General features: G+C 52.4%; 1 protein-coding gene across 1 annotated transcript in view; it reads left to right on the top strand.

Moving 5' to 3' along the window:
• The window catches only part of FANCA (FA complementation group A), a 61,068-nt gene that overhangs the window by 48,924 nt on the left and 1,159 nt on the right, over window positions 1-10,985 (top strand). Inside the window, exons 31-39 of the mRNA XM_077754140.1 lie at window positions 2,830-2,914; window positions 4,777-4,943; window positions 5,467-5,572; window positions 6,872-6,928; window positions 7,077-7,181; window positions 8,064-8,176; window positions 8,921-9,059; window positions 10,206-10,283; window positions 10,568-10,670. Of these exons, the coding sequence (XP_077610266.1) occupies window positions 2,830-2,914; window positions 4,777-4,943; window positions 5,467-5,572; window positions 6,872-6,928; window positions 7,077-7,181; window positions 8,064-8,176; window positions 8,921-9,059; window positions 10,206-10,283; window positions 10,568-10,670 (953 nt within the window). The remainder of the gene's footprint in view (window positions 1-2,829; window positions 2,915-4,776; window positions 4,944-5,466; window positions 5,573-6,871; window positions 6,929-7,076; window positions 7,182-8,063; window positions 8,177-8,920; window positions 9,060-10,205; window positions 10,284-10,567; window positions 10,671-10,985) is intronic.

Genomic DNA, 10,985 nt, shown 5'->3' with positions numbered 1-10,985 from the left:
TAGTGGTGTATGTGTGTGTGTGTGTGTGTGTGTGTGTGTGTGTGTGTGTGTGTGTGTGTGTGTGTGTGTGTGTGTGTGTGTGTACGCACGCACAGACTGAAATCAGGGAGTGTCTCCATTCCTTGCCTGAGGAACATAGGGGAAGAGAAGGGAGAATAAGATAGAGTCAAACCATAAGAGACTCTTGAACACAGAGAACAAACAGGGCTTCTGGAGGGTGTTGGGTGGGGGTAAGTGGGCGATGGGCGTTAAGGAAGGCACTTTTCGGGATGAGCACTGGGTGTTGTAAGTGATCAGTCACTAAATTCTCCTGAAATCATTACTACGCTATATGTTAACTTAGATTTAAATAAAATTTTAAAAATTGTATATTGTAGCATGTATCAGAACTTTTATTACTGAGTAGTATCCCATTGAAGGATGGACATTTTGTTTATTCACTAGTTGATGGACTTTTGGGACTTCACTTTTTGGCCATGAATAATTGTGTTATGAACATTTGTGTACAGGCTTTTTTGTGGTCCTGTGTTTTAATTTCTTTTGGGCATATCCCTAAGAATGGGGTATGCGGTGTTATACTTTAACTTTTTTAGGAACTCCCAGACTGTTTTGCAAAACTGGCCATTTTACATTCCCACCAGCAGTATCGGAGGATTCCAGTTCCTCCCCATTATCACCAACGTAGTTATCATTATCTTTTGCTAATACCCATCCTAATGGACAGCACTGATATATTTCATTATGGTTTTGATTTGTTTTTCCCTGGTGGCTAATGAAGTTGAGCATATTTTCATTTGCTGGTTGACGGTCTGTGTCTCGTCTTTGAAAACGTCCCATCCTTTGCCCATTTTAAGATTGGGATGTTTTACGAAGTTGTGTTATGTATTCTATATACCAGGCCCTTATCAGATATGAGTTGCAAATATTTTCTCCCATTCTGGGGCTCCTGGGTGGCACCGAAGTTGGTCAACCATCCAACTTCGGCTCAGGTCATGATCTTACGGTTCATGGGTTCAAGCCCCGTGTTGCGCTCTGTGCTGGCAGCTCGGAGCCTGGAGCCTGTTTTGGATTCTATGTCTCCCTCTGTCTCTGCCCCTCCGTTGCTCATGCTCTGTCTCTTGCTTTCTCAAAAATAAGTAAATATTAGAAAATTTAAAAATAATAAAAATAAATTTTTATCAAGTCCAATTTATCTTTTTAGTTTTAGCTCTTCATTTAGGTCTTTGATTAATTTGAGTTAATTTTTATATATGGAATAAGTAAGGAATCCCTCTTCATTCTTTTTCATGACATCCAGTTGTCCCAGCACGTTTTGTTGAAGAAACTGTCCTTACCCATTAAATGGTCTTGACGTTCTTACTGAAAACCAGTTAACCATGTATGTGAAAATTTGTTTCTGATCTCTTTTTAGTAAGTTGGTGTATATGTCTATTCTTATGCCAGTATCACACTGTTTTGATTACTGAAAACTTGTAGCAAATTTTAAATCGAAACTGTGAATTCCCCCCCCTTCCCCCCCCCCCCCCAAGATTGTTTTGGGTATTTTAGGTTCTTTGCAATTCCATCTGAATTTCAGGATCAATTTGTCAGTTTCAACATAACCAGCTGGGATTCTGATAGGATTGTACTGTATCTGTAGATGCATGTTAGCATTATTAACATTTTAACAATACTGAATCTTCCTATCCATGAAGATGGGCTGTTTTTCCATTTATTTAGGTCTTCTGTAATTTTTTCAACGTTTTCTAGTTCTCAGTGTAGAAGTTTTCTACCTCCTTGGTTAAATTTATCTTCAAGTATTTTATTCTAACACCATTAAAAAGGGAATTAATTCCATTCTTGGATTATTCATTGGTAGTATAGTAAAACTGATTTTTGTGTATTGATATCATGTTCTGCAACTTTGTGAACTTATTTAATAGCTTTTTTTTTTTAATGGGGAGTATTTAGGGTTTCTTATATGCAAGATCATATCATCTCTGAATAGAGATGGTTTAACCTTTTCCTTTACAATATGGGTGTCTTTTATGTCTTTTTCTGAGTGAATGGTCCAGCTAGAACTTCCAGTGTAATGTTGTATGAAAGTGGTGAGAGAGGACAACTTTATCTTAAAATTTCTGATCTTAGGAGGAAAACTTTCAGTCTTTCATCATTAAGTATGATGTGAACTGTGGGTTTTTCTTTTTTTTTTCAATTTTTAAAAAACTGTTTATTTTTGAGAGAGAGAGAGCACGAATGGGGAGGGATAGAGAGAGGAGGAGACACAGAATCCAAAGCAGGTCCAGGCTCTGAGCTGTCAGCACAGAGCTTGACGCGGGGCTTGAGCCCACGAACTGTGAGATCATGACCTGAGTTGAAGTCGGACACCCAACTGAGCCATGTAGGTGCCCCTGTGGGTTTTTCATAGATGGCCTTTATCAGGTTAAGGAAGTTCCTTCCTACTCTTAATTTGTTGAGTGTTTTATCATGAAAGGGTACTGAATTTTGTCTAATGTTTTATCTGTATCTATTGAGATAATCACATGGTTTTGTATTTTTATTCTGTATATATGTGTATTACATTGATTTTAGGGTGTTGAACCAACCTTGCATTCTTAGAGTAGATCCCACTTGGTCATGATACGTAATTGTTATCAGATGTTGCTAGATTGGGGTTGTTGGTATTTTGTTTCAGGTTTTGTTGTTTGTTGTTGATGACTGTGGGTGTCACCTGGTCCTCTGGTACTTCCTGGCTCTGTGACCACATGCCACTCTGGAGGCAGGAGGAGAAGCTGGAATGCCTGCACATCAGGAGATACTTAGGAGGCTTTTGTTGTGTTTTTGTTACAGTTCGAGAAGTTACAGCTACTCAGAGAATTCGGATTTGGTTCTCAGTGGCTGCACAGGAAATCGGGATATTTTTTCCAGACTGCAGGTGAGCTAGAACATGTAAAACTCAGTGTTTCACTGCATTTATGTCATCTGCTATTAAGGTTTATTTTTATTATTATTTTTTATTTTACAGAGAACATGAACCAGGGAGAGGGGCAGAGAAAGAGAATTTCTTTTTTTTAAGTTGATTTTAAGACAGAGCACGCAAGTGGAGGAGGGGCAGAGAAAGAGAATTTTTTTTTTTTTAAGTTGGTTTATTTTAAGACAGAGCACGCAAGTGGAGGAGTGGCAGAGAGAAAGGGAGACAGAATCCCAAGCAAGCTTCACACTGTTCCCACAGAGCCTGATGCTGGGCTTGAACCCACAAACAGTGAGATCATGAAGTGAGCTGAAGTCAGATGCTTCACCAACTGAGCCACCCAGGAGAGAAAGAATCCCAAAAAGGCTCCACATTCATTGCAGAGCCTGATGTGGGGCTAGATTCCGCAACCCTGGGATCATGACCTGAGCCGAGTCAGGCACTCAATTTGACTTAGCCACTCAGGCACCCCCAGATATTGCTAGAAATATCCGTAACAGGTCCTAAGGCACCCCCGCAGAATGAAAACCCACGTCACGTATGGAATGGCCCAGACCCAGAGTGATGGTGTGCTCACTTCACCAGTGAGTATCACAAAAAATGCAGAAACAAAAGCTGTGGTGCCAGAACCATCTCCAGGCTCTGGGACATTTAAAATTTAAAAATAGAGGCGAGTGAGCAAATAGCAGCTTCAGTAGTAAATGATCGCTCCCCACCACTTTCTGCTTGTTAGCTCCTGGCTGCTCTGTTTGGATGCCTGGCTGTGAGAAGTAACGTAGATAGCCCTCCACTTGGCAAAGGGGGGCTTAGAGACTGTTGGCACAGGGCCACCCGGCACCTCCACGGCCTGGCGGGTTCTTCTCACCAAGGCAGGTGCACTTAAGAAGGCGTGGAAATGGGGCTCTCGTTTTGAAGTGAAAAGTATAGTTTTCAGTCAGAGTACCTGTTTGTCTCCAGTCTTTTCAGGGTGGTTGACGTCGGACCCTGTGAGTGGGCTCTGGGGTCAAAGTGCGGACCGTGCCCTCTGGTCTCCACGCCCGCGGCGGACACGGGGAGCCCGGGCCTCTGGAAGTACACAGGCAGCTCCTTGTTAACAGGGTTCCGTGTGTGGGTTTCGTGCCTCCTGGCAGTGTTTCTGCTTTTCAAGTGCTTGACTAGAGAGAATGTGGGGAGGGACAGAAGCCACGGAGGGCGAGGTCTGGACACTGGGCAAACGTAACCTACCAGTGAAGGAAACACACAAAGGGACCCTAGCCCCCTCATCCTGCCCTTCTGTCGCCACATCCGTCATCACTGGCTGCTGTAGGGAGAGTGAGCGTGAAGGGCCGACGGCGCGTCCTGGGCTGGGGCCACGCGTGGCAGGGGCGACGCTTTGAAGCGGGTGCATCTGAATGCGCGCAGATGCTGCACACACTTTGTGCTTTCCGTCAGCAGACATTTATTGAATGCTTACTGTGTACATACCTTCTGTCCGTAATTCACCCTCAAATTATGTGCGTGTACACTAATGTGTAGTATGTATGTGTAGTAAAAGAGCAAATGATAAACAGTAAAATGTCAGCCATCGGTGAATCTGGGTAGAGGTGTGTTTTTGTACCATTCTTACTCTATTTTTGGAATTTTTCAGTGATTTCCAAGTAAAAAGGCTTGTCCCAATCATTCCTAGCTCCTCTTGGGAAACTCCCTGAAGCCCACCCAACCTCATTTCAGAGTCCTGACTGGGGCTGACAATCATCCCTGAGGACTTTGTGCTTTCACTTTTGGGGACAACCATCTGGAACCCGCGATTCAAGTTATGTGAACCTTTTGGGCTGGTTTTTCTCCAGGAGATGGCTGCTGGTCTGGAGCAGGGCCCGGTGGCTCCCCCGGGTCGCTCTCCTCCGCGGGGGCACTTCCTCTTCGCCGTTTTCCGCAGACGGCTCCAGGCTCTGGCTCGTGGGTGGGATGTGGCCACGCGACTGCAGAGGCAGCGGGAGCTGCTCGTGTACAAACGGTAACGCAGTACTGGGTGGACTGTCTGTCTTAAGTTGAATTTCCTTTTCGTCGGTGACTTGTTTCTGTCCCCTGTCCCCAGCCTGTGATAGCATCTTCTGCTTGGTGTTCCCATGGAGAGAGCAGGGTTTGAAGCCTTGGATAAGGCCTTCCTCTTCAGACTCAGGAGCTGCTTTGCTGAAAGATGTAGCCTAAAGAATTCGTGTCAGAATAAGGAAAACCACGTGTGCTCAGAGATCCTCACTGTAGCCACATTTAGGAGTAGAGGGTCCTGTCACTCCCCAGTTTCTAGGGAGCAGCTGGGTCAGACTGTGAGGCACCTGTCACTTGGCTATGGGCCAGCTTACAAGTGGTTTGTGGGGTAAGACCCTGTGCATGTCGCCAGTGGCCCAGCGGGACACAGTCCCAGGTAAGGACTCCGCTTCCAGGAGCGAGTCGGGAGGGGGGTTACAGACCCGAGTCTGAGCTCCCAGGGAGTGCAGTGAGGCCACGCCACCCCCGCTCATGCAGCCCTTCTTTGCCAGGATCCTCCTCGGTCTGTCCCCGTCTGTTGTCGTCGGCAGCCCCCAGGCCAGACAGCCGACCGCCCCTGACTGCACGGAGTTCTTCCACTTGGTCAACTCGGAGCTGGTAGGTGTGGGTGAGCGACCTGGGGACGCAGGGACGGGGGTGACCGATCACCGAGGGCTGCCTCTTCTTGAAGATGCACGAGTGCACCTGTGGTCACTGGAGCCAGTTGCTTGAGTGTGTGCGCAGACCACATGGGCTTGCTGAGGACAGGGTGGGGGCCAGGAGCGGGGGCCTCTGTGTGCCCAGCGCCCTCCCGCAGCCAGAACCAGGGCCAGCGAGGTGCGGACGTCGGATGTGGCTCCTTCTGCAAGAGCTTCAGTCCCCTTCGGAGCCCTCCTCAGCTTTCAGCCATGAGGACCCATGAGGTCTTGCCGACCACGCGTCGCCATCTTTCCAGTTTTGACATTCCGGGCGCACAGAAGCCAGAGGTGCCGTGAGGACCGGCGTTCCCACCAGCGTGCCCTGCGTCCAGCGTACACGTTGTTCAGGGTCAGGGGCCCCACGGTCTTACCCAGAAAAACGAAAGCCTGCGTCCAGTCTGCGTCAGCGAGGTGACCAGGAACAAGCATGTTCTGCACACTTCACAATAGCCTCTACTCCTGAAGTGTCTTTTTCGTTCTTTAAAGTGCAAATATGACTAGAGGTTGAACTAAGGTCCTAGTCAGTCATGGCTTTAAAAGGTGACTTAGAAGGCAGGGGGATGAGGGGCGCCTGGGTGGCTTAGTCGGTTAAACGTCCGACTTTCGCTTAGGTCCTGATCTCGCGGTTCGTGGGTTCGAGCCCCGCGTTGGGCTCTGTGCTGACAGCCAGCTCAGAGCCTGGAGCCTGTGTCAGAGTCTCTGACCCTCCCCTGCTCACGCTGTCTCTCTCTTCTCTCTCCTAGAAATAAATAAAAATATTTAAAAAAAAAAATCTTAAAAAAAAAAAAGGCAGGGGGATGAGCCTCGGTGTTCTTTGGGTTTTGAGCAAAGCCGGCTTTCCCTAGAGCTCTCTGTGGGCCCAGTGGAGGCTGCAGATGTGGAACAGGCGGGTCAGAGAACACAGAGCAGGGGTGGAGAGGCGATCCCGGCAACAGGGCCATCAGAGTGCTGCCCTCACCTCCTGGCCTTTGTTGGGGCCCTAGAGGGCAGGCTGGGGGCTCTGGCTGCACAGAGGAGCCACGTGGAGAGGCAGGGAGTCACGAAAGTTCTGGGCCAGCTTGCCAGGACGAAAGCTACACCTCCGGCCAGCGGTGCTGCCATCTGGCTGCCGTCCTCAAGCTGTGTTTTCTTCCATAGCCGACGCCTCTCGGCAGAGACACCATCCCTCCCTCCCCCACCCCGCTGGCTCCTTTCTCACCGGCCTTATGCTGTTTTGCAGAGAAACTTCTCCCACGGAAGTGCCCTGACCCATGACCTCACCGTTCACTTCTTCAGGGTAACTGTCTCCCTCCGCACCTCCCCAGTCGCCTGCTCAGACCACATGGGCTAGATCCTCATTCTCATCTGTGCTCTGAAGCCACGGGGTCTTCCAGGGCTGGGTGGACACGCAAACCACTGAGCCTCTGGCATATTCTCTCCTCCAGGGGCTCCTCACTGCCTGTTCACAAAGCAGAGACCCCTCCCTGACAGCAGACCTGGTCCTGACCACGTGCCAGACCGAGTGCCCCCTAGTCCTGACCTCTGCTCTGGTAGGCACGGCCGTCTTCTCCGGGCACTCCTGGGGCTGGCACGGTGACTGGGGATCCAGTCTTGTCATTTGGAAGAAACGGGGAGGGGGTAAATACGACCCATCCGAACACGGGAGGACAGGCTGCCCGGCCTGCGCCTGCAGGGAGGGAACGTGGGCCTGGGCTCACTGTGCTTCCGCGTTGGCTCAGGGTGAACCCTAACTGCCTGTGCTCCCCCACTTCCGTCCCACCCGTTGTCCTGACACACCACCACCTCAGAACTTGAGAAGAGAGGTGCCTGGCCCTCGCGTGGCCGGACATCCTCAGGTTGAGGGTGTAGGCTTCCTTTGGGCGTCTTTGCCAGCTTCCTTGTTTACTTAGAGAGAGAGAGGGTCCCAGGCAGGCTCCATGCCGTCCGCATAGAGCCCAAAGCGGGGCTCCATCCCACGAACCGTGAGATCATGACCTGAGCTGAAATCCAGAGTCGGACGCTGAACCGACCTAGCCCCCCGGGTGCCCCTTCGACTCCTGACAACACGCAGCTCTCCTGGCCTCGGTGTCTGGCAGCCACGGGACTCGAGCCGGTGCCCCCGGAGCGTCTTCGCTTTTTTCTTAGTCTGTGGCTCGTTCGGGTGGAGTTCACTGCAAGAGCTGTTCTGTGTGTAAAACGCCAGCTCGCGGTCGTCTGCGAGGAGGAGGAAAACCTCCTGGAGCTGCCCTGGACCTAAGTCCAGGTCGTGAGGCCCCGGGTGACGTGAGCTGTGCTGAGCGGTGACGGCCGCCAGGTGGACTCCGGTCTTCAGCGGGCACTCCAGGGTTCAGGGTCTTGGCGGCAGGAACTGAAGAGGTGCCCCAGTATAGCCCCCCGTGATCCGCTTACGGCTGATCTCTGTCTTCTGGAAGTTGTGGTGGCCACGTCTGGAGCCCGAACTGCGTAGTCGGTGGGGGAGGTGCCCCCGGGGCCCCCTGCCCCAGGAGCTGCAGCGGCTGTGCGAGGCCCAGCGCTTTGGCAGGAGGTAAGCGGCACACGGGGAGGAAGCGAGGCTGTTCTCTGGGACCCGCGCTGCGTCGTCTCCATGAACGCACTGGGGTGCCTAACAGGCCGCGGGGGCAGGCTGTGCCAAGGCCCGTGTGAGGGGGGAGAGAGACCGACCGAGCTCTAGGTGGGAATCCGAGACACCCCAGACTGTCGGGCAAGACTGACGGTAGCAGGTCCCTGCCCAGCTCTGCTGCCCATCAGCCCTTCTCTCACGGCCACGGTCGGCCCAGGACCGACTGTCAGCATCGCGGGGACGTGTTCGGGAGGCAGGTCCCCGTCTGCCCAGCTCGCAGTCTCCGGTGCCCGCTGGGCTGGGGGAGAGCGGTGTCCTAGAGGCACTGGGGGAGCTTGTCCCATCCAGCCTCCTTCTATCGCTGAGGTGCCTGGCGTGCTGCTCAGGCTCAGGCATGCCCGAAGTTCCAGAAGACAAGGGAAGCCAAATTCCATTCATTTTTGGCCTGGATTCTAACCTGCTGGAGACCCTTTCTGGGAGAGAACGCAAGGGTCTGAGTGGTGAGCTCCCGGTCCGAGGCCTGTGTACACGGCCCTCTTGCAGAGCTCAGCTGGTGGGGACCAGGCGAGCCTGACACAGGCCCGGGTCTCTGCGCGGCCCGAAGGTGGGCAAGGCCAGCATCCTGACCAGTAGGGACCAAGGACCAGAGGTTTTCAACCAGGATAGGGCCTCGAGGCTTCCGTGGTGACCTAGGCCCCCGTCTCCCAGCTGCCTCTCCCCGGACCCGGCGTCCCCTGCACCGGGCCCCGCCTGGCTGTCGGCTGCCGCGCTCTACTTCGCACTCCAGCGAGCCGGGAGGGACCGCGCCAGGAGCCACCTGCAGCGGCTGGGCTGCCACGGAGAGGAGGCAAGACGTGGAGTCCCTCACTTTTCTGGCTTCTCGCGGTTCACCCCGCGGGCTGGGCTCTTCTGAGGACAGGAGGGAGGTGCGGGCGGTCCCGACTTCGTTAGGAAGTAACGTGTTCGAGGTTTATAGGGTTAGTAATACTCGACTCTCAAGTTCACTCTTGCTCTTCCTATTTGGCTGTGACCTCTCCGCAGCCGGGGCCCCTCCAGGGTCTCCCCAGCTACAGCGCTGGTAAACTGGAAGGTCAGGGCGCCTGGGGGCTCAGTCCGTTAAGCATCGGACTCTGGATTTAGGCTCAGGCCACGATCTCCCGGTTTGTGAGCTCAAGCCACGCATCAGGCTCTGTGCTGACTGCGGAGGCTGCTTGGGATTCTCTCTCTCCGACCCTCCCCCACTTACACTCTCTCTCAAAAGAAGTAAACTTAAAAAAAAAAAACAAAAAAAAAAAACCTGGGAAGTCAACTTGTCAGCTCTGGGCAGAATGCCTGCCTGAGGTTTTTGGTAATCACAGAGATTCTTCTAAGTTTGTTTTTGTTGAAAGTGATTTTAGTGGCGCCAGGCCGCCCAGCCCTGTGCGTGCTGAGGGGACAGTGTCCAGACAGACCCCACTCAAGCAGGTGTGTGCCAGTGGGTTCCTGCCTCTGGTCAGGATGGGACGCGCGGCCTCATCTCTACGGGTTTTATAAACTCCTCCGTGAGCAGCCCAGGAGGCAGGCTGGGGGGGCTCCCTGCAGCTCCCAGGCTAGGGGAACCCTCAGCAACAGCCGAGTTCTCTGCTGCCCCTTGTGCCAGCCATGGCTTAAGGCACATATAAAATTACCTGGTCGATAAAAATTTATTCTGAAATTACCTCTTTCAGTGGATTTTATGAAGAAAAACGTTAAAGATTTATGTCCTTTGCCTATAGGTCTTTGGTCAAAGAACATCGTGTGCATTATTCCTTACTTAGAATTACTTTTTGAGGGCACAATGTAGAGAATTTTATTTAAGTTTATATATTTGTTTTGGGAGAGGGAGAGAATCCCTAGTAGGCTGCAGGCTGTCCACGCGGAGCCCGCACGGGGCTCAGTCCCACGAGCCACGAGATCGTGAGCCCCGGGCGCCCCGGGCAGTTCACAGCTGTAACCGGACCTGTTCTGTTTGCAGCTGTTGGTTTCCCTGTTTTTCTTTTCCTTGATGGGCCTGCTTTCGTCATACCTGACCCCACGGGGAAGACCTCGGCAGGTAGGTGGCCTCTCCCACCGCGCGCGTGGGGTCTCTGGGAGGACAGCCCTGGAACCTCTGTTCCGAAGGGTTTCTCAGGAGTCCCGTGCTCGCCGAAGCAAGAACCCCCGGGCCTGTCCTTTGAGGTCTTATTTCAGAACCCGGCACAAGGGTCCCTGGCCTGTTGCCCCTGTGGTCACCGTGTGAGGCTCCCTTCTGGGCGGAGGTCGGGCCTCTCCTCAGTGTGTGTGGCTGTGCTGACACTCCCGACCCCAGAGGCAGCCTCCCTCTTCTGTGGGCCACAGGCTGTCGACACCCTAACGGCTTTGGACATCTGTGCCGAGATCCTGGGGTGTCTGCAGACGAAGCGGGTCTCCTGGCTGCTGCTCTTTCAGTTGACGGAGACAGGTAAGAGGCCACTGAGGCTTGACAGCGGGGGACGACGGCCTGCGTCTGTCCTCGTTAACCATCTGGGGACACCGCTGAGCCAGCAGGGCCAGGCTGCCATCGCCACTTGACCTTTCTCCAGAAATAATTTTCACATGGTTGAAAAAGAGACCTCGGGCCTGACTTTACTCATTTTCAGAAGTGTATCTTCTTGCCAAGTATATAAACAGAAGCATTCCCTGGGACACTGAGAGTCCCGCCCACTAGGCCAGCAGGTGGGGGGAAGGGGCTCTGCTCTCCAGAGCGAGGACGCCCCCCCCCCCCCCCACCCCCCAG

The sequence above is a fragment of the Crocuta crocuta genome, unplaced genomic scaffold (assembly GCF_008692635.1).
Source record: "Crocuta crocuta isolate KB4526 unplaced genomic scaffold, BGI_CrCroc_1.0 scaffold61, whole genome shotgun sequence".
Classification (NCBI taxonomy): domain Eukaryota; kingdom Metazoa; phylum Chordata; class Mammalia; order Carnivora; family Hyaenidae; genus Crocuta; species Crocuta crocuta.
The sequence above is the reverse complement of the archived record's forward strand: the minus strand, read 5'-3'. Positions and strand labels throughout refer to the sequence as shown.